The sequence below is a fragment of the Physeter macrocephalus genome, chromosome 20 (genome assembly GCF_002837175.3).
Source record: "Physeter macrocephalus isolate SW-GA chromosome 20, ASM283717v5, whole genome shotgun sequence".
NCBI lineage: Eukaryota > Metazoa > Chordata > Mammalia > Artiodactyla > Physeteridae > Physeter > Physeter macrocephalus.
Genome location: NC_041233.1, coordinates 89861970 through 89884968, shown reverse-complemented (window position 1 = coordinate 89884968; position 22999 = coordinate 89861970). Strand labels below are relative to the sequence as shown.

At 36.4% G+C, this 22999-nt stretch overlaps 1 protein-coding gene and 1 pseudogene across 3 annotated transcripts in view; one reads left to right on the top strand and one right to left on the bottom strand.

The window, feature by feature from the left end:
* The window catches only part of ADAM9 (ADAM metallopeptidase domain 9), a 103830-nt gene that overhangs the window by 26497 nt on the left and 54334 nt on the right, over positions 1–22999 (top strand). For 2 of the 3 annotated variants that reach the window (XM_028481859.2, XM_024131430.1), the window contains exons 4-11: positions 2535–2613; positions 7925–8001; positions 9012–9207; positions 10851–10916; positions 13068–13139; positions 15428–15597; positions 19194–19275; positions 19804–19937. In XM_028481859.2, coding sequence (XP_028337660.1) covers positions 2535–2613; positions 7925–8001; positions 9012–9207; positions 10851–10916; positions 13068–13139; positions 15428–15597; positions 19194–19275; positions 19804–19937 — 876 coding nt within the window. The remainder of the gene's footprint in view (positions 1–2534; positions 2614–7924; positions 8002–9011; positions 9208–10850; positions 10917–13067; positions 13140–15427; positions 15598–19193; positions 19276–19803; positions 19938–22999) is intronic. The other variant, XM_028481857.2, reaches the window with a different exon arrangement.
* Positions 16833–17322, bottom strand: LOC102974365 (60S ribosomal protein L39-like; annotated as a pseudogene).

Below are 22999 nucleotides of genomic sequence, written 5' to 3'. Positions count from 1 at the left end.
AAAGCTAAGAGTTTTTTGTTTTTTGTTTTTTTTAATAACTGTGTAACTTTCTGTATTTGCCTTTGAAATCTTTTAATTGTGACTTTGGTTAAATGGACAGTTAAGTGTTGTTTCACAGTGACACCTGTGATCCAATTTAGTCAAGTGTTCAAACCTTTTGGCATTTTTGACAATTTCCCCAAATCAAATTCTAAGTGGAGTTCTCTTTGACCCCAAACTAACTTTGATATTTCCAAAATGGCCCTTGGAAAATCTCAAAGGATTTATCTCCTTATGAAAAGAGAGATGTTGAACTAATCAGGTTTATTTGATGTGTTAACGCATCTTATATTCACGGCAGTATAGTTACTTGCATAAGTTCAGTCAAAATCTATCCTCCTTTTAACACACAGCAATTGGAAACCTTGCTTATATTACCAAGACTTTGATTGTAATGTCATATTTGGGAATGATGTGTACTGAATCAGATATGACCAGATAGCTCTAAGGAACTAAGGTTGACTTTAAGAAGGCAGTGTTTATACAGCTCCCCTTGGAAGATCCATTCTGTTCCTGGCTTACAGGGTTTCCTGCCTTACAGGTGAGTAAGGAAGGTCACTTCTGGCAGGCCCAGGAACCTCAGGATATTTGGGGAACCTTCAGAAGAGAGGAATTCACCCAAATCTATAGGTATTGCAGTCAGATCTGGTGGCAAGTTCTTGACTTGGCTTCTTAGCCTTGAGAGGCAATGCTCCAGCAAAGCAAACTCAAACAAGGTACTATGTGGTCAATCACTATTTTTGCTGTACTTATGTAAATAACCAGGCCAAGTTTAATGAGACCAAACTTCCTTGCAAACAAATTAGTCTTACTTTATCTTTCACAGAAATGGGGGTAACTGTAGAGAGAATGTGCTTTTTTGATTGTTTCAATGGAAAACTATAGTGAACTGTTGCAGCTTTCATCTTGCACATTTTGCCAGCTTTACCAAATCCTGAATTCTTCTAGTTTCCTCCAGTATCTGGCTACAACTTTCTAAGTTCACATTTCCAATTTTTGTCCTTTCTGACTTGGAATCATTGACAACTAAAACTGCCCTTTTCCTGAAACTCTGTAAGCTGCAGCTGGAAGACTTGATAGAAACTTCAAAAAAAAAATGATTACAATAGATCATGTATGGGCAAGCTTCATGCCTCCTGCTGTGTGGACCTCTCAGGAAATTCATCAGAATACCTGATGCTATCACCAGTGACATTGAAACTGCAAACTAGGAAAATGTGTGAGGTGGCCAGTGCCAACCTCAGTCTAACACCTGCAGATGCTCCAAGCTCAAGTCTAAAAAATCTTGATGGCTTCCTCCTGGACTCAGAAACTGGGTTTCTAACTGTTAATCTTTGTTTTTCTTTTATTTTTCATAGCAACTCCCCTCATTAAATGCCTGACTGCTAGCACCACCCAGCAAATATCCTCTACTATCAGGTTCCAATAGATGATTCAGCTGGTCTGTAATGAACAAAAGACAACTGAATGAGGAAATGGACTTGTATTATTCAGAGGAAAGAAGAATGTCTTTTCTTTCCTTGAACAAGAAGGGAGACTGACAAAGATTCTTGGCTTGACCAAACTTTAGTCAGGTTCCTGAACCTTCTCCTAGGTCCATCAGCGTAGTTTGTTGTAAAATCTAGTTTTAGCAAGAACTTCCCCCTCCCCCCATATATGATCACTCTGGATGTCTGATCAGGTTCTTTATCTTCCACTCCCCTTCCCCGCCCAGTGATGTCTGATCACCCTGGCCTGTCCTCAGCAAGAATCTGTTAGGTTGGTTTAGCCAGAATGCCCCTCACCCCTGTTGTTTCCTCTTAGTAATTTTCCATCCACTGACCCTCACCATGCTCCTTGGTTATAAATTCCCACTTCCCCATGCTGTATTTGGAGTTGAGCCTGGTCTTTCTCCCCACCGCCCTGTAAAATCCCTTTGCAGTGGTCCCTATACTTATGTCAATAATAAAGTCTGCTTTACCATCTTCAACAAGCATCATTGGATATCTTTTCGTTGACAAAGCTAACCCTATTTTGCACGTGTGGTTTCCACTATCAGTCTACCTTGACATGGAAGGAAGCTTCAGGAATCAGCAATGATTGTTTCCTCCAAGAGCTGACACAGATTTTGCCCCCGTGCTTAGGAGGTCAAGGAAAGGAGTGCTGCTTCTTTATATAGGACATTTAAAAGAGGGTAAAATCATTTATTTTCTTCTAGAAATATGATGTACTATATAACCTAATTTATACCTTTCCTATGAGATGTATCAGAAAACTTTAAGGATGTTACATTTTATGCAACCAGCATTTTATGACCGTGAGAACAACACATGATTTCGGATGCAAGTCCCTTCATGAGCTTTTAGTTTTATGGTAGCTCCTTCTTTGAATAACAATTTATCAGGTGAAAGTTTTTATTTCTGCTCATCTCTTCTGGGAATAATGCCTTATAAGTTGTGTCCTTAGTTGCAAATAGATAAAATAATTTTAAATGGTGTGTTTTATTCCTCTTGCAGGGACCTTTTACCCAAAGATTTTGTAGTTTATACCTACAACAAGGAAGGGGCTCTGATCTCTGACTACCCTGATATACAGGTAATATATTTCCTCCTGACCCTATAGCAGAATTTAAAACAATTATAATTTTAAAGTGCGCATTCTCTTCAGGTACTCAGGACTGTTACCTTGTGCTTCGCCAGGGGCCTCTTTTGATATTATTATGTATGGCATTGTCCTGGGGTGGGAGTGTGAGTGCATTGACATAAATTAAACTGTATTTACCTTACAGCTCTTCTGGTTCTCCATGGTCAAGTGATTTTTAAAAGACCAGGAAAATAATCTTCTATTTAATGATAATCCTACTGATTATGAAGGGGAAAAGTTTGATTTATTTTTTTATTTTTTATTTTATTTATTTTGCTGAAAATGGATACCTCTTACAGTACATCTTACTTCCTTATTAAACCGTTTGACTTGCCATTAGTGCTTAGTAAAGAACAAACACTTGTTTCCTATTATATGTTCTGATTTTTTGCTGAAAACAATTCTTTTTGTAAGAAGTGTGGTCCTTTTTGCATCAGAGAACAGAGTTTTCCTGAGGACAGAACTGGCCAGGAATACTTGAAATAATTGGCAGATGTCAACCTTGCTTTATGTGTTATTTAATTAGAGCATAAATATTTCTAATTTTAGTTGGGAAGAGTGTCTTAAAAGTCCCTTTTGGCAGTTAGGTATTATATATTATTATTTTTTTGCTATAGTTTTCATGAGAAATCTTTGTTACCATTGAACATGTATTATTTTTCCCCTGAGCTTTGTTATGTTTTGCTAGGTGGAATTGTTTATGTTAGTTTTGCACTTTTGCAGCTCTCTTCAAATAAATAGAAGGCAAAACCTTTATTTTATTTTATTTATTTATTTTTAACATCTTTATTGGAGTATAATTGCTTTACAATGTTGTGTTAGTTTCTGCTGTATAACAAAGTAAATCAGCTATACATATACATATATCCCCATATCTCCTCCCTCTTGCGTCTCCCTCCCACCCTCCCTATCCCACCCCTCTAGGTGGTCACAAAGCACCGAGCTGATCTCCCTGTGCTATGCGGCTGCTTCCCACTAGCTATCTATTTTACATTGGGTAGTGTGTATGTGTAAGAAAGTCGAGGTTGAGACGACTTACTTCACTCTGTATGACAGACTCTAGGTCCATCCACCTCACTACAAATAACTCAATTTCGTTTCTTTTTCTGGCTGAGTAATATTGCATTGTCTATAAGTGCTACATCTTCTTTATCCATTCATCTGTCAATGGACACGGGTTGCTTCCATGTGCTGGCTATTGTAAATAGAGCTGCAGTGAGCATTGTGGTACATGACTCTTTTTGAATTATGAAACCCTTTACTTTAGATTAATTATTAGTACTTAAAAAAAAAAGGCAGTGCTGACTTAGATCCATCCTCTGCTGGCCTGTTTTCTGACTCCTTTATCTCAGTGTTCTGTTTGTCCATTGTTTTATTTTATTTGTTTTGTTTGGTTTTATTGTTTGGCTATTGTTTAATAGCAAAATAGTAGAGGAGTTTAAATGTATGTGATAGCATAAACCAGAACACAGATAATCCATTCAGCCGTTCATCCATCCATCCAATCATCCATCCGAAGAGTACTATAGCATGAGACCAAAGACCACATAATTTATGCCACTCAACAAAAGCAGTGATTTTAAAAAGGCATTTGTTCTCTTGGAGCGGTTTCTTGGCCTGGATTTTGGTAACACACACTGCTTGGACTTGATTCCTGGCTCTATTATTTATTTGCTGGTCAAGTTTCTTTAACCTGTTTGTGCCTTAGAATCCTCACCTTAAAATGGGAATAATAATTATAACTTCATGGAGTTATTGGGAAGCTTAAATGAGTTAATACTTGTAAGATACTACTTAAAACAGTCAGTCCAACAACTGTGAACTCAATAAATATTATTTTTTACTATTATTGAAAGTTTATATGCTTAAAACTGCTAAAAATAGATTTCAGTTTTATAGAAATTTATTCAACTGTTATCGTAAAGTATTACAATTTGATTATGTTTTCCTGGGTGTTTGAAAAATATAAACTAAGACAGATGGAGCCTTTCACTTATTGGTTATTGAATATTATTCAAATAGATAAAAGTGTGACTATAGATTTGAGATAGTAATTAAAACTTTGGTACTGGGATTTTTGTGTGTGTGGCAACATTGTCACATATCATCATGGAATATACTTTTTTTCATAAAATGCAGTTAAGTTACACTGAGAAAATGTAAATGCTTTCCCTTGTGATTCTGTTATTTAAATTAATTTGTAAAGCTCTTATGTGGCTTTCATCATCAGCATCTTTCACAAGGCCATTTTTCACAAAGAAACACAGTTTTAATAACCACTTGATATGAGTTGCTGTATGAAATAAAACTCCAAATTAGTATTAGTCTTTGAACTTTGGGGTGCCTTGCAAATGCATTAGAAAGTCTCTCAACTAACTCCCTCAGTTAATTAATGCTCCTGCTTTCCTCTGAAAAATTTGTTGACTGCCCCAAGCTCTCTGGCTCTTGTGGCTGGTAGGCTCTTCTCAGATACTTCTCAGTAGTTGAGTTTTTTGCTTACAGTTTTTGTGTTTCCAAAACTGTTTATGCCATTTATACCTTTACTCTAATCATGCGATTCAATTGGATGTTTTGTAAACTTGCGAAATAGGATTTGTTGTTTTTTTAAAAAACTAAATTGTAGCCTTTGGAAAGATGTAATAAAACCAAGTTATTAAAGAAATACCATCAAGTTGGTAGATTGAGTGATCAAGTGCTGGATTTCAGTCATGTCAAATGAGAGCTTCTATTATAGGGGAAGCGAGAAGCATTTAATTTTTGAGCGCTGTGAGTTACTGTATTACTATCTCATAAGTGCTACCTCATCTGTAATAGAAGAGGTGTTTCTTTTCCTCTAGTGAGAAGAAGACAATATCAAAGCTAGACTTTAACTACAAAGCACTAGAAAGAAAACAGTGGTTGTAAATAGCCTCACACTGGAAAACGTTGTAACATGTTGAAATTTCACCTGTGTTGTTTAGTGCATAATTGTTTAATTTTTAAAAAAATGTTCACAGTTTTAGACTTATAGGAAAAGTTGCAGGAATAATAGAAAACATTCGTGCATACCCTTCACCTAGATTCTCCAAATGTTAGCATTTATCACATGTACTTTATCCCTTCTTCTCTCTCTTTTTTTTTTTTCCTGAAGAGTATGTTGTACACCTCGTGTCCCTTTACCCTTAAATACTTCAGTGTAAGTTTCCTAAAACCAGGAATTTCTTTTATGTCACCATAGTATAGTTCTCAAAAGTAGGAAGTTAACATTGAAGCAATACTGTTATTCAGTTACATACCTTATTGGTATTTGTTTTGGTCCATTATCCTACTAATGTACTTTATAGTGAAAGGATATCCAAGTTCACGTGTTGTGCTCAGCGGTCTCCCGTTTCCTTTAATCCGGAAATCCGTAGTCTTCCCTTGTATTTCACAACATTGGCATTTTTGAAAAGTACAGGCTGACTTTTTGTAGAACGTCCCGCAATTTGGGTTTGTGTGATGTTTACTCATGATTGGATTCAGGTTATGCACTTTTGGCAGGAATCCACCCTGAAGGGACACTGAGCCATTCTCTGTATCATATCGTGAGCATGTGCTGCAATTAGTTTATCACTGACAGTGTTAACATTGATGATTAAGGAGTTGTCTGCTAGGTTTCTTCTCTGTAAAGTTACTGTGTTTTGCCTTTTTTGGTTGGATACTTTGAGGCTTAGTAACTATCCCAATGCTTCTCAAATTTTTACCCACTAGTTTTAGTATTTAGTATTTGCCTGAATCAGTTGTTGTGATGGTTGTCAAAATGGTGATTTCCTAATTTCATCAGTGCTTCTGTATTCACTGGTGGTTTCTACTGTAAGGAAGTGTTTTTCCTTCTTATTTGTTTATATCAGCATAGACTCATAGGTTCTTACTGTATCATTAGTGAAATTGAAAATCTTTTCATTTATATAAGGGCATTTTTATATCTTCTTTTGTGAATTGTCTGTTCAACTCTTTTGCTCCATCTTCTATTAGGTTTAATCTTTCCCCTTTAATGTTTCAGAGTTCTTTGTATTATATATAATATAGTGTAGTTTTATCTATGATAAAAGTTACAGATACTTCTCACCAGTCTCTGAGTTGTCTTTTGACTTTGTTTTTTTGGTGTTTCTTTTAATGTGGAGGTTAAAAAAAATTTTTTTTAATACAGTGAAAATTATCAGTCTTTTCTTCTGTTGACTCTAGATTTTGAGGATAGAAAGTCTTTCTCTACACCAGCTTAAAGAGGAATTCACCCATGTTTTCTTTTAGTTCTTGCATGGGTTCATTTTTTTAAATGTTTGGATTCTTGATCCATTTGGAGCTTTAATTCTTATGTATGGTGTGAGGTATGGATCTACTTTTATCCTTTTTTGAATGTCTAACCACTTGGCTGAGCTCCACTTGTTAAAAAGTGCATCTTTGCCTCAGTGATTTGAGATGCCATTTTTATCATATAAGGTTCCACATGTATTTCAGTCTATTTTGAGACTTTGTATTCTGCCCCACTAGTTGGTCTCTCAGTTAACGCACCACCAGGACCCTACTGTTATTAAGGCCCGATGATATGTCGTAAGGTCTGGCAGGGCTGGTCCTCCTCCTCCTCCTCCCACTCCCCTTGGCTTTTTTTTTTAAGTGCTTTACAATTGTTTTAAAGATGAAAAAATCTCATTGTGTACTAAAAAAATCTGATATTAGTAAGTGATATGCTTGTATTTCCACTGGTCAATTTCTTGCTCAAGATTAAGGATAAAGTCTCTTTAATTTTTAAAGATGGTTAAATGTATAACTAATAATAATAATAATAATAGTATAATCAGTATGCTTATATGAAGAAATGAAAATCATCGGATCAAAGTCACTGTTTTTGCCGTGTACTGAATTTTTTCCCCCTTGGTGTCACTAGCCTGTCACAAGGTCTTCTGTATTGGGTTTCATTTGGCTGCTGTGGCATCTTCTTGCCTGTGATTAAAAATGTTAAACATGACGTTATGCTTCCTTGTTCTGCTTCTAGGTTTAAAGGTTATAGGAGTAGAGTTGTTTGTACTTAGTGTCCTCTGGAATTCTGCCTAAACATTTGTGTAGCTGTAGGGTGATAGTAGACAGTCTGAAGATAGTACAAAGAATGCCATGTGATAATTATGGGATGCCAATAATAAAAATTTTTAGTTTATGGACCTTAAATAATTTTGTCAGTCCTGCGGTTTCTATGATGATTTTCAGCAATGTAACAGTATTTGAAGATAATACAGTTTTTATCATTTAGAATCACTGTCATTATCGGGGATACGTGGAGGGCGTTTATAATTCATCCATTGCTCTTAGCAACTGTTTTGGACTCAGGTAAGGAATTTTCTTTATCAATTTTTTGTTTTTTTTTCATTCCCTAATTTCTTTCCCCTTTACCTGTCTCTGTCTCCAGATCAAGTCATTTCAGGGGACTTAAATTTAGATTTTACTTTGATGTTGCTGAAGGTCTTTATAGCTGTGTTTCAGATGTCATTTTCAGCATGTTTATTTAGGACAGTCTTGCAGTTGATGAATTTTAATAACTAAAGAAAAAATTTCATTTTTTTGAGTCCACTTAATAAACTTTGCTATTTAAAATAACACATACTTTAAATTTCTGTCACCCTTTAGGTTTATAAAATTTTCACCTATATTCTTTCATCTAAGGTACATAATGACTGTGAAAAGGGGCTGATTATTTCCATATTTAGGTGAGCAAGCTGAGGTTCAGAGAAATCATATCATGTATCAAGTGAAGTGATAATAATATTAAAATTAAATTTATTAAGGGCCAGGCAGTATGACACTGGGCTGGTTGATTGTTTGCATGATTGATTGAACTAAGAAATATTACTTTAAATTCTCAAACCAACGATGTAAGATGGCTATGACTACTATTTCCATTTAAGTAATGATACTTGTAGAACAGTTACTGTGTGCCAGGCAACGTTCTGAGTATTTTGCGTGTATTTAATAATTTAGTTTTCAGAACAACTCTAGGGAGAATGTAAACTAAGGCTAGTAGGAAACATTTGGGATTCAAACTCTGGTCCTCTGGCTCCAGACTTCACACTTTTAGCCACTGTTCTGAATTGCCTTTCCTTATACTGCAGACCCTCAGAGAGGTTAAGGTAACTTTCAGGCAGTCATGCTAGTGAGTAGTCATCTTGTGCTTTAAGTTTAGGTCTGCCTGCCTCTAAAGCCTCTCTGTTTTTCTCTATACCATTCTACCCCTTCTTACATATGTTAAGAAGTAGGACTTTTATTCAGGTTTCTTAATTCCTTTTCCTGTGTTTTTTTTTTTTTCATTCTAAAAAATTGTGTATGTGTAATACAACACTTAGAGGCTTGCTGCATATAGAGAATGTGAGTTATGGGATTGAACCCCTGCAAAACAGCTCTCATTTTGAGCACATCTTTTATCGAATGGATGATGTCCACAAAGAGCCTGTGAAATGTGGGGTTTCCAACAAGGATACAGAGGAAGAAACCACAAAGGATGAAGAGGAAGAGCCTCCTAGCGTCACTCAGCTACTTCGAGTAAGGACATAATGTATTTCTTCACGGCTGAGACTCAAGTTTAAAAAAAATGATGTGTTTGTGCCTTAAACCAATACCTGTTATTACTGTGTTTTTGCCAACTGTGTGCCAGACATTGTGATGGGTACTAAGGGGATAAAAAGACAAGCAATACGCAGTTCCTTCCAGCAAGATGAGTACAATCAGGCTTCTGTGTTTTGGAAACTAGGGCTTAAGTCTGAAACAGTGACTGTATTTCTTTTTGTCATTGCTACCTAATAATAGCCCATTACAGTGACTTTGAGAGAGCAGTGGGCTTTTAAAAAAATATTAATTTATTTATTTACTTTTGGCTGCATTGGGTCTTCATTGCTGCGCGCAGGCTTTCTCTAGTTGCGGCGAGCCGGGGCTACTCTTCGTTGCGGTGCGCGGGCTTCTCATTGCGGTGGCTTCTCTTGTTGCGGAGCATGGGCTCTAGGTGCGTGGGCTTCAGTAGTTGTGACACGCGGGCTCTAGAGCGCAGGCTCAGTAGTTGTGGCGCAGGGCCTTAGTTGCTCCGCGGCATGTGGGATCTTCCCGGACCAGGGCTTGAACCTGTGTCTCCTGCATTGGCAGGAAGATTCTTAACCACTGCGCCACCAGGGAAGTACAGCCGTGGGCTTTTTGATGTGGATATGCTTTACACAGACTGGAGTGGTCATTCTGGAGCTCTAAAGTGAGAAAGAGAGAGAGAGGGAAAGAGAGAGATTGAGTTTTAGGACTTTAATGATCTCAGATTTTTTCCAGGGACACTCGTGGTATCCCTGTTTTGAGATTTCTTGAGGATTCCTTGGCTTAGTCTTGACAGGAGTCTCTTAACCTGAACTGTTTCTAGGACCAGAGGAACCTCAGTTGCAGAGAAGGCAGCTTTCTACGTAATGAGATGATGTCGCTGTGTTAGAAGAGGCTTGTGCCTCTTCTTCTGGTGTAATTTAATTAACTCATACTAGTTTATGGCATTATTTTCATTGCCTATCCTGCCATTCATTCTTTTGACTTTTGTACCGTCCTTTTTAATCAATGGAAAACATTAAATTTTAGCTCATTCTATACTTTATATAAATTTCTGTAAAATCACAAAACTAATTTTTTTTTAAAGTGGCAACCTTGTATGTCAGTGTCAATTGTATCTCAATGAAACTGGAAGGAAAAATAAATAAATAAAGGACAACAACAGCAACAAAATAAAATGACAACCTCATCCTTCCTTCTGCTCTGGGTTATTGGCAGATATTCTTTCTTCTACTCCCAACGAAGTGATGGAGTTTCCTATTAAACTCTGTGTGTTGTGTGTGTGTGTGTGTGTGTGTGTGTGTGTGTGTGTGTGTGTGTAGTTTAGATATTGGAAGATCAGTTATTCTGCTTTGGAAACTTGAATAACTCATATTATCTTTAGATAGAATTTTTCTCATATCAGTACAGATGGCAGATATCACTTTTTTAAAAAAACGTGTTTTTTTGGCTTTATTGATCTAGGATGTGTTAAAATTGTTTTATGAAGTTCTTAGCAGACATGAAATAAGTGACTAGAGGTTAGGGTAAGATCATTATGTATGAAAAACATGTAGCCTTATACCATTTTTTTTTTTTTTTTTTTGCCTTTATGATGTTTGTGTGTTTGACAGAGAAGAAGAGCTGTCCTGCCACAGACCCGCTATGTGGAGCTGTTCATTGTCGTAGACAAGGAAAGGGTAGGATTGGTGACAGTTTTTCTTCTTTTTCATGAAAAGCAGATGAGAAGTGAGCATCCCATGAAGGAAATATTAAATATAACGTATTTGTATTGATTTTTGTTAAATGTAATTTTAAAACTAAAATGACTTTTTTTCTTGATATTCATACATGATATTCCTAATGCCTCCAGAACTGAATGTAGCAAATGAGACTACCTCTACCTTTATTTTTTACTGGTGATTTTCTTCCCCCTGTTCTTTTGGGTGATTTGCATATGCTAAATTTCTTAAGTGAAACTGTTCTGCCTCTCAGTTAAGCTCTTGAGACTTTTTCAGAGACATTTAAAGGACTGTGGTGATAAACCCAGTTAATCAGATATTGCTTTGTTGCCTAAAAAAATTGCTTTTCTTTCTAGAATTTCAGCTGACCTATTTAAGAGATAGAAAACTATCTATCTAAGAGAAAGATATCTCTAAGAGATACCTATCTATCTATCTATTCTATTTAAGAGTTAGAAAACTTCCATGTTCTGGCATGCTTTAGAAGGGAGCAGAGGAGAATAGGTCAGCTTAGCATTTACTATTTATTTCATTGTACAGGATAACACCAGGGCATTTTCCTTATTCATACTTAAGAATTGTGCTTTACTCAACTAAAAAAAGTTATGTATCTATTTTAGCATTTACAGCATTATCAATTTTAGATATAGCTGCTATATAATTTAACCTATAGATTATTTGAAATGTTTTGTCTGACTTGTACTGCCAACTTTGTTGTTTGTGCGAATAAGCTGTTTGCAGAAACTTAACACGATTGACAAGTCCTTTCTTGTAACCTGCAGAGACAGTTTTGAGGATTTTTATGTTTTTTAAAAAAAAATAATCCCTTATTGTATGTAGACTGGAAAAAAAAAGCCATATTTTTAAGAGATAGAAATATATTCAGATTTGTTCATTATAGGTTCATTATCCTCAAGTGTAGAAGGAAGAAGCATAAAGGAGTATGAACAAGCATGAACTTTGTCCCAGATAATGTGTAAAATGTTCCTGTAGAATGTTGTGGACAAGTGACAAAAATAGAGATTTGAAAAGTTTTTCTTTATTACTCTCTCCACATAGGTAGAAAATGGTTCAAAATAAAAATGGTTCCATTTTAGTCAAACCTTGTCAAATGTATTATAAAATTTTTTTTTCTTGTTTAGGAGAATCATGATAAAATGTCTAATTAATAAAATCTGATATATTCTGGTATTAATGCCCTTATCATAGAGCAAAACCACATATTCTTTTAAAAATGTTCTTTTAATTAGTTATTAAATTGGTTATATTAAAATAATATTAAAATAGGCATTTGGATTTAGCTAGATCTCAAAGAAGTGAATCAGTCATAATCAACTGTTTGGCTTAATATGGTTAAACTTTTATATATTTCTATATTTCTATCTACATATAATGTTTTCACTAGTGAACGTTGGTTAATCTCTGATAATTAATTTAGCCCAGAGTTTAGAAATTGGTTATTGGTAATGTCGTTAACCTAAGAGGTGAAAGGATCAGGAAGTCTTTCAGATTGTCTTTCTTTCCTTTATCTATGCATTTTGATTGTTTTAAACTCTACCTTTGTGAAATGCTTGAAAATATTTTTGCATTAAAATGAATTAAAGACTGTTAAGTACAAAGCTCATTTTAAAGTTGTACTGCTTTGGAGAAAATTAAGGTTTCAGTGCTTTTTCTTTTTTTTTTTTTTTGTGGTACGCGGGCCTCTCACTGTTGTGTCCTCTCCCGTTGCGGAGCACAGGCTCCGGACGCGCAGGCTCAGCGTCCATGGCTCACGGGCCCAGCCGCTCCGCGGCATGTGGGATCTTCCCAGACCGGGGCACGAACCCATGTCCCCTGCATCGGCAGGCGGACTCTCAACCACTGTGCCACCAGGGAAGCCCGCTTTTTCATTATTATTCATTTCACCCACGTACCTCATTTTCTTTTATTCCTATTTCTCACTAAAATGTATCCTTTAGACTTATTAGTTTGAAATGCAGGAGAATGTCTAAGTGCCTCAGTTTTCGGTTCAGAGGAGATATTTGGATTCTTATCTTCATTGTAGGAGATTATAGAAATTTTATTCTTAAATTGCTTTGGTGATAATGATTTCCCTTCTTTGCTTTTCAGTATGACATGATGGGAAGAAACCAGACTGCAGTGCGAGAAGAGATGATTCTTTTAGCAAACTACTTGGATAGCGTGAGTTGTATTTTCTATCAGCAGGGATTATTCTGTCCTCTCCTCTCACAGTCTCCAAATAGAATTGTTAAATTGTCTCATTTTGAGCTCTGATTATTCTAGAGCCTAAATAAGCAACTCAGTCTTTCAGGGGTCTGCTCTCTAATTTGTTTTGTAACATTTTTATGTTTAAAAGTAAAGTATAATTGTAGAGAGAGAGACTCTGAGACAAGCAAGAGATTTCGAATTAGCATCTACTTTATCTTTAGAGTAGTGTCAATGAAAAATTCATCAGCTGATCTAAGAAAGAAATGGAAAATTTTAATGAGCCAAATTTGAGGATTATAACCCAGGAAGCGCATCTCAGAAAGCTCTGAGAACTGTTCCCCTCGTTAGAAGTCAAGGTACAGTTATATAAGTTTTTTGAGACAGAGAGCTGTACATTCAATGAGGTATTATTGACAGTTTACATAATCCAGACTTAATTATCACTGTGGCCCCTAACAGGTCAAGAAGGAATGTTATCTTTTAAGGAGTTGTCTTATTGATGCTAGGAGAATGCTGCTCTTTATGGTGGAGCAGGTATTTCTGCCGATGGGGGAGGTTTGGTCGATGCCTAATGCAGATACACAATGCACAGTGCGGGGAGAGAGGAGGCCAAAGGGCAGAGAAAAATGTATTTGTTTAAATTTTTCTCATCTTGCCATAAAATAGGACTTTTATTTCATAGCAGATAGCTAAGGTACTTTGGTATTTATAAAAAGATCTTTGAATTTTTACTGAGAGAATCTTATTTTAAATAAGGCTGCCTCCTCTGAAACTATGACACTGTGTGTGTGTGTGTGTGTGTGTGTGTGTGTGTGTGTGTGTGTGTGTGTCTATGTGAGAGAGAGAGGGAAGGAGGGATTTGGTTTGAGATTTTGGAGTTTATTCATCCAGTGGGAGATATTGGAGAATTAGCTACATGTTCTTATAAGATAATTTCATCTCTAAGTTGTTCCCCTAATACGAATACCAAGCATAATAATGATGATGATGATAATGATAGCATTCTATTAGATATTTATAACATTCTAGAAACTGAGTCAATTGCCTTACATTTATTAACTCATTTATTCCTCACAGTATCTCTGTGAAATAGATATGAATTCCATAATCCTTTATCTGAAACCTTTGGGGTGCATGTCATTAGAATTTTAGATAAGAGTTTAGATAGGTAATATAGTTCACCTCGCATACATTTATAACATATAGTTCACTATGTATTACATTACACCTCCTGCAGGGTCCTGGGGTAGCACCTTGTAATCAACCTCATTGATATTTCTGTAGTGAAATATATGAATATTTACATTAAGTGAGCTAAATATGGACTATAAATAGGCTTGCATTAGTTTAGGGAAAGTTTTGGAATCAGAATACCCAAAACTTTAAATATCTAGAGTTTGTCAGATTTTGGAATGGAAGATAAAAAGGATTTTGAATCTTTACTTTTTTTTTATGGATGAGGAAACTGAGACCCTTGAGAAGTTAGAGTCTCATTATATTGAAGGGAATTTTTTTTGGAGGGGAGGAGTCCTGTTTTTAATTTAAGTAGTTATGTTACTTAAAAGATATTCTCATATTCTTTATTTTATTGTATTATTTTTTATTGAAGCATAGTTGATGTACAATATTATATACGTTACAGGTGTGCAGTATGCTGATTCACAATTTTTAAAGTTATACTCCATTTATAGTTATTATAAAATATTGGCTACTATTCCTTGTGTTGTACAATATATCCTTGTAACTTATTTTATATATAATAGTTTGTACCTCTTAATCCCCTATCCCTGTATTGCCCCCTCCCTTCCTTCTCCCCACTGGTAACCACTAGTTTGTTCTCTATATCTGTGAGTCTGTTTCTTTTTTGTTATATTCACTAGTTTGTTGTATGTTTTTCGATTCCACATATAAGTGATACCGTACTGTATTTGTCTTTCTCTTTCTGACTTATTTCACTTAGCATAATACTGTCCAAGTCCATGCATGCTGCTGCAAATGGCAAAAATTTCATTCTTTTTATGGTTGAATAATATTCCATTGTATGTATGTGTATATATATACCTCACCTTCTTTACCCATTCATCTCTTGATGAACACTTAGATTGCTTCCATATCCTGGCTATTGTAAATGATGCTGCTGTGAACATTGGGGTGAACATATCTTTTCGAATTAGTGTTTTTGCTTTTTTCAGATATATAACCAGGAATTATTCTCATATTCTTTAATAAATTTTATATATTTTTATTTGTTTTCTTTCCAGATGTACATCATGTTAAATATTCGAATTGTGCTAGTTGGGCTGGAGATTTGGACAAATGGAAATCTGATCAACATAATCGGAGGTGCGGGTGATGTGTTGGGGAACTTTGTACAGTGGCGAGAAAAGTTTCTTATAACACGTCGGAGACATGACAGTGCACAGCTAGTTCTGTAAGTGATTTTTTTTTAAAGGTACTATTAATGGCATGGTCAGAATAATAATTTTTGCTTTTTTTCTTTTATTAGAATCATATTCTGTTAAGGTTTTTGAGCATTCATTTAAATGAGGAAAATTTTTGCTGCTATAGGACAAGTGACAGTATGGTAATAAGACCTCTCTTTTGTGTTGGAGCCTCTGTAACCTTTATCCTGTGTCCTTCTTCCTCTTTCTTGGGTTTACTTCCTCATTTTGGTGTGGCATGTTTTCTTTTTTTGTTTTTTTGCGGTACGCGGGCCTCTCACTGTTGTGGCCTCTCCCGTTGCGGAGCACAGGCTCCGGACGCACAGGCTCAGCGGCCATGGCTCACGGGCCCAGCCGCTCCGCGGCCTGTGGGATCTTCCCGGACCGGGGCACGAACCCGTGTCCCCTGCATCGGCAGGCGGATTCTCAACCACTGCATCACCAGGGAAGCCCTGGCATGTTTTCTAGTTTCTTCTTGTGTAAGGATATATTGAAAGAAAAAATTTTGACCTCTTGCATGTTGGAAAATGTGTTTCACAGTCTTGAAACAGAATTTAAAAATTATCTCCTGTACACCAGAAAGTAAAAAAACATTGTAAATCAACTGTACTTCAATTAATAAAAATATTATCTCAATTTGAACTCTGATTATCCTAGGGCTTAAGTAACAGTTTTTCAGAGATGTGCTTTCTAGTTTGTTTTGTAAATTTCAGGTTATTTTGCTGAGTATAAAATTCTAGGCACAAAATTTTTTCCTTCAGAATTTTGAAGGCATGGCCGTTGTCTTTTGACTTCCAGAATTACTATTGAGAAGCTTTCATTCATTTTGATTCCTGATCTTTTGTATTTGGCCTTTCTTTTTTTTTTTCTTTGGAAACTTGTAGGATCTCCTCTTGGTTCCCAGGCTTCTAAATTTTCCTGATGCTATGCTTTGGTGTAGGTCTTTTATCACTCATTGTGTTGTGTTCTTAGTGGGTAATTTCAATCTTGAAACTGCAGTTCTAGGAATTTTTCTCAAATTATTTTATAGATGATTTCATCCTCTTTATTTTTATTCTTCATTCCTTCTGGGATTCCTTTTACTCAGCTATTGAGTTTCCTGTGCTTGTCCTCTAATTTTATTAGCTTTTGTCTCCTTCTCTTTGTCTTTTTGTTCTGCTTTCTGGATATTTCCTTAAATTTACCTTCTAAGGTTTTTATTGAGTTTTTCATTTCAGCTATCTTATTTTTAATGTTTAATATTTAGCTCTGATTTGTCCCCCTTAAAATTTTTGTATGGTCAAATTCTTTTTTTTTTTTCCCAACAAAAGGTTGCACATATTTACTACTGATCCAAAGCATTAGTGCAGAAACACTGACACAAAGAGAAAAATCACTTTCCTAATAAAACCCACCCAGCTGTTTGGGTAGTATTGATGTTCTCAGAGTGATATGGTGAGATGCAAGTGTCCTTGACCCAGCAAAAATGTGTGCCACCTCATATGCGAGGTTCCTTACAGACCTAGCTTGGTTCTTCTCCAATGTCTTCTCTTGGAGTTGTACCTGATTTTATTACCAGTTTTCATTTGAATCCACTGGGGAATGGGACGATTCCCTGCTTTTGTTTCTTGGCCAGGAATCGCTTGATCCTGAAAGTCTTGTGAGAATACATGGCGAGGAGCAAATTTAACCGTACATAGGATGGCGGAGAAGAGAAGAGAGCTGGTCAAATTCTTATTTCATGGATATAATAATTTTTTTAAACTCTCTTTGAGATATTTCTGATATATTTTTTGAAATTTTCTTCTTTCTACATAGTATTTTCATGGAACCATAATAAAACTTAAGCTTATGTAATCACTTAATACAAATATATTCCAAGAGTTAATACAAAACCCTCACTTAAAAATACTAACAAAGTTTCTTTCTTCTTAAAAATCTTCTGGTTGGTGGGCTGACTTTTTGCCAAAATATGTTTTATTTAATAATTTTTGCCTCCCTTAATGTTGATGGCACCTAAAACTCAAAATTTTTTCTGAGGAGAAATTTCCCTTGATTTTATTTATTTATGTATTTACTTATTTATTTAGTCATACCAGTTAATTTAAAGCAAGGCACTGAGAATGCCTAAATGGATTTTTATGGCCCCATAACCACAAAAGCTTGATCCTGACGTTTTTATTAATTTTTAGTAAAATTGTACCTGGAAGTGTCCTCATACCCTGGCAGTGAGCATGCCTTCTCATTCACAAAAGGAGCAGGCACCAGGCACACTCCCTGTGCTTTGCCCAACCACACCTACCAAGCTGTCTCCTCTGTTTGCTCTCCATCTGCCATGTTAGAGGCGTTTCCCAGATGTCTGATAATCCCTGGTTGTTTGTGTTTAGGAATGGGGTACTAAAATTCCTTTCGGAAGCAGTGAGGACATAAGTGGGGCTTGGGGAGTGTGGGGTTCACTACAGGGTGATCTGGCTAAAATGTTTTCTTGGCAATCCCCCTATGTCAATATCTCTAGGCCTCTTGTCCTGGCTGTTCAGATGCCTGAGAGAAGGGTTTATTCATTCATTTAAAAGATATGTATTAGATGTATTCCTAGGCTCTGGGGTATAGCAGTGAACAAAACAGACAAAAATTCTTGCTCTCATGGAGTTCATATTGTGGTGGAGGAGATTTACCTCATAAGTGAGATAAATAAGTGTATATAATATGCTAAATAATGATAAGTAGTAAGGAGGAAAAATAAAGCAGGGAGGGTAGAGATAGAAGTATTGGGGGAGTGAGGTTGAAATTTTAGGTAACTTGGCGAGGGAAGGCCTCAATGAGAAGATGACCTTTGTGTAAAGACCTGAAGCAGGTGAGGGAGTGAGTTAGGGCTGTATATTGGGGAGGAGAGTTCCAGGCAGAGGGACCAGGTCCTTAGATATAGGTGTGTCCGCGATGATTGAGCAGCCACCCGGAGACCATCGTGACTCTTCTGTTCCCTGTGCTCCGTGCCTGCAGCCTCCTGTGTGAATATGTCATTTTGTTACCTGATCTCAATAGAGTTTTTGAATAAATAAATATACTGCATTTTAGGAAGGTTTTTCATCTAGAAGGTACAAAACAACTTGGTTTGATATCAAAAATGTATCTTCTGGGCTTCCCTGGTGGCGCAGTGGTTGAGAGTCCGTCTGCCGATGCAGGGGACGTGGGTTCGTGCCCCGGTCCGGGAAGATCCCACATGCCGCGGAGCGGCTGGGCCCGTGAGCCAGGGCCGCTGAGCCTGCGTGTCCGGAGCCTGTGCTCCGCTATGGGAGAGGCCACAGCAGTGAGAGGCCCGCGTACCGCAAACAAACAAACAAACAAAAAATCCGTACGGTGGAATATTATAAAAGTATCTTCATTTGTCTGAAAAATGAATTTGTAATATTAATCTCCACTCTGAAAATAAAAAAGAGATGTCTTTAATTGAATTGTGATTTTTTAAATGTTATTTACCTTTGCCATTTTTCTCCCAGTTTTTGTAGGGTCTACCTATCAGTTTAAGATTACCCAAAGAAATAGGAGCAATGTGTACCTTTTCGTCCCCAAGTACATTTTATAACTTTTACCTGTTCTCTTCATTTAGGAAGAAAGGTTTTGGTGGGACCGCGGGAATGGCGTTTGTGGGAACAGTGTGTTCAAGGAGCCACGCAGGCGGGATTAACGTGGTACGTTTTGTTCTTGATGTTCATCTTTGGAATCTGCATTAGAAATGTCCAGCATTCAGTGACTCTATACTTCCTCTCCTAGTCCTTACAGCGATATTTTGGCTATTATGAGGGACATGGTGGAAGTGGCAGATGTGTTCTTTCCCTGGAGACTGGATTAAGTTTTCTAATATTTATTGTGTGTTTATTAGTGCCTAACTTTTTATGGATGAGGAAACAGAGGCTCCATTTGAGAAAATTAAGTCAGAACCATGAATTTGTTTTCCCATCAACCACCATGAATAATCTGTTGGTGCTAAAGGAATTGATCTGTTGCTTAAAGAGTCTATCTCTATCATCAGGATGTTAAGTCACACCAGTTTCTTACTAGACTACAATGTCTACACACTGATGTTGGATGCTTGCTTTATCATGTAGGCTATCAATATTGTAGTGATGGATTTCCTTTTGTGAAAAAGTAATCTGAGAAACAAAAAGCTTATCCTTTTTGTTCAGAAACCTAATGAATACCTTCCTGTGTTTGGGCAGTTTGGACAAATCACGGTGGAGACATTTGCATCCATTGTTGCTCATGAGTTGGGTCATAACCTTGGAATGAATCATGATGATGGGAGAGATTGTTATTGTGGAGCAAAGAGCTGCATCATGAACTCAGGAGCATCGTGAGTAACTGAATTCTTTCTTTTTGTTCTTTTTCCTTTTTCTTTTTTAAAACTATTTATTGAACATTTGTTTAATGCTAAAAATAAACAATGAATTGTTTGGATTGGAGTAATGTGTATCTTTTTGAATTAGAGTTTTCCCCAGGTGTATGCCCAGAAATGGGACTGCAGGATCATATGGTAGCTATATTTTTAGTTTTTTAAGGAACCTTCACACTTTTTTCCATGGTGGCTGCATCAATTTACATTCCCACCAACAGTATAGGAGGGTTCCTTTTTCTCCACACCCTCTCCAGCGTTTATTATTTGTAGACTTTTTAGTGATTGCCATTCTGACTGGTGTGAGGTGATAACTCATTGAGTTTTGATTTGCATTTCTCTAATAATAGCGATATTAAGCATCTTTTCATGTGCCTGTTGGTGATCTGTATGTCTTCTTTGGAGAAATGTCTATTTCAATCTTCTGCCCATTTTTTTGATTGGGATGTTTGTTTTTTTGATGTTAAGCAGTATGAGCTGTTTGTATATTTTGGAAATAAATCCCTTGTTGGTTGCATCATTTGCAAATATTTTCTCCCAGTCTGTAGGTTGTCTTTTCGTTTTGTTTATGGTTTCCTTTGCTGTGCAAAAACTTTTAAGTTTAATCAGGTCCCATTTGTTTATTTTTTGTTTTTATTTCTGTTACTTATTTTTTGGAGAGGGATCCAAAAAATATTGCTGCAATTTATGTCAACAAGTGTTCTGCCTATGTTTTCCTCTAAGAGTTTTATAGTATCTGGTCTTATATTTAGGTCTTTAATCCATTATGACTTTTCTGTATATGGTGTTAGAGAATGTTCTGATTTCATTCTTTTACATGTAGCTGTCCAGTTTTCCCAGCACCACTAATTGAAGAGGCTGTCTTTTCTCCATTGTATATTCTTGCCTCCTTTGTCATAGATTAATTGACCATAAGTGCGTGGGCTTATTTCTGTGGCTTTCTATCCTGTTCCATTGATCTATATTTCTGTTTTTGTGTCAGTACCATACTGTTTTGATGACTGTAGCTTTGTAATATAGTTTGAAGTTAGGAAATGTGATTCCTTCAGCTCCATTCTTCTTTCTCAAGATTGTTTTGGCTATTCAGGGTCTTTGTGTTTCCATACAAGTTTTAAAATTTTTTGTCCTAGTTCTGTGAAATATGCCATTGGTAATTTGAAAGGGATTGCACTGAATCTGTAGATTGGCTTGAATAGTATGGTCATTTTAACAATATTGATTCTTCCAATGCAAGAACATGGTATATCTTTCTATCTGTTTGTGTCATCTTCAATTTCTTTCATCAGTGTCTTATAGTTTTTGGAGTACAGGTCTTTTGCCTCCTTAAGTTGGTTTATTCCTAGCTATTTTATTCTTTGATGTGATGTTAAATGGGATTGTCTCCTTAATTTCACTTTCTGATATTTTGTTGTTAGTGTATAGAAATGCAGTAGATTTCTGTGCATTAATTTTGTATCCTGCAACTTTACCGAATTCATTGATGAGCTCTAGTAGTTTTCCGGTAGGGTCTTTAGGATTTTCTGTGTAGCATCATGTCATCTTCAACCAGTGACAGTCTTACTTCTTCTCTTTCAATTTGAATTCCTTTTATTTCTTTTTCTTCTCTGACTGCTGTGGCTAGAACTTCCAAAGCTATGTTGAATAAAAGTTGCGAGAGTGGGCATACTTGTCTTATTCCTGATCTTAGAGGAAGTGCTTTCAGCTTTTCACCATTGAGAATGATGTTAGCTGTGGATTTGTCCTATATGGCCTTTATTATGTTGAGGTATGTTCCCTCTCTGCCTACTTTCTGAAGAGTTTTTGTCCTAAACAGATATTGAATTTTATCAAAAGCTTTTTCTGCATCTATAGAGATGATCATATGGTTTTTATTCTTCAATTTGTTAATGTGGTGTATGGCCCATTTTTTAAATTGTGTTATTTGTATTTTCGTGGGAGAGCTGGATTTGACATGAACACAAGTCATGTCTTTCCTCAACGTGTGCTGGAAGCTATCACCTTAGCAGGGGTTGGGACTGGGGATGGAGGGGCTGGAGCTGGAGCTGGAGCTGGGTTTGTGACGGGACTTCCCCTCTGCTCAGTGGCCAACACTGCCCTATCGGGTGTGGGTTTTGGTCCCCAGTTGCTGGAGCACAAGCGCTGAGGGTTGGGTCTGAGCCCACTCTGTTCCCTTTAAGTGTGTGCTGTCCCCTTTCCCAGCCCCAGCACCCTCTCCCCGGGGGTGGGGAGCAGTGCTGGGACAAGAGGGGCTGGTGTGGGCACTCAGCGTGGGTCTGGGCAAAGCTGTAGCAGTCCAGCAGCAGGCAGAGATCTGCAAACAAAGACAGTTTTGTTTCTTTCTTCCCAATTTGTATGTCTTTCATTTCCTTTTTTATTGCATTAGCTTGAGTGGTCAGTTTTGTCTTATATTAATTTAGCTGTCCCAGATTTGTTTTTTGTTCTTGTTTTATTTTGGTAATGTTGACAGTATATGTTTTCTATTCCTTTACTTTGAACTTTTCTTTATTCTTGTGTTTTAGATATATGTTTCTAAACAACCTATATTTAGGTTTTATTTTTTTAATCCAGCCTGGCAATATTTGTCTCTTAATTGAATCATTTACTCTACTTATGTTTCATATGATCACTAATACACTGTATTTATGCAAATGTAGGTGACGCTGATTATAAGATACCATTATTAACATACCACTTAGAATGAAAAAACGGTGCCTATCAAATTAATACAAATTTTAAGATGAATCTCAATTTTAGGGTATTTTAAATGTGTAAAGAATGTGTTTTAGAAAAGCACATCAAATCTGCTGTATTACAACTGTGGATTTTAGTTCTCTGCTAAAATTTTCAAGCTTCTCATTTTTCTCTCTGACCATAGCAAGCAGAGATTTTCTCTTTTGGGGTTATTGTTTGATAATTCTAGTGTCTGGAGACTTCATGGGACTGTATCTGTGGGGTTTTTTTTTCCCCTTATAGTGTCTTTTAATTTTTTTATAGTTGTTCTCACAGTATCTTGTGTCTTCATG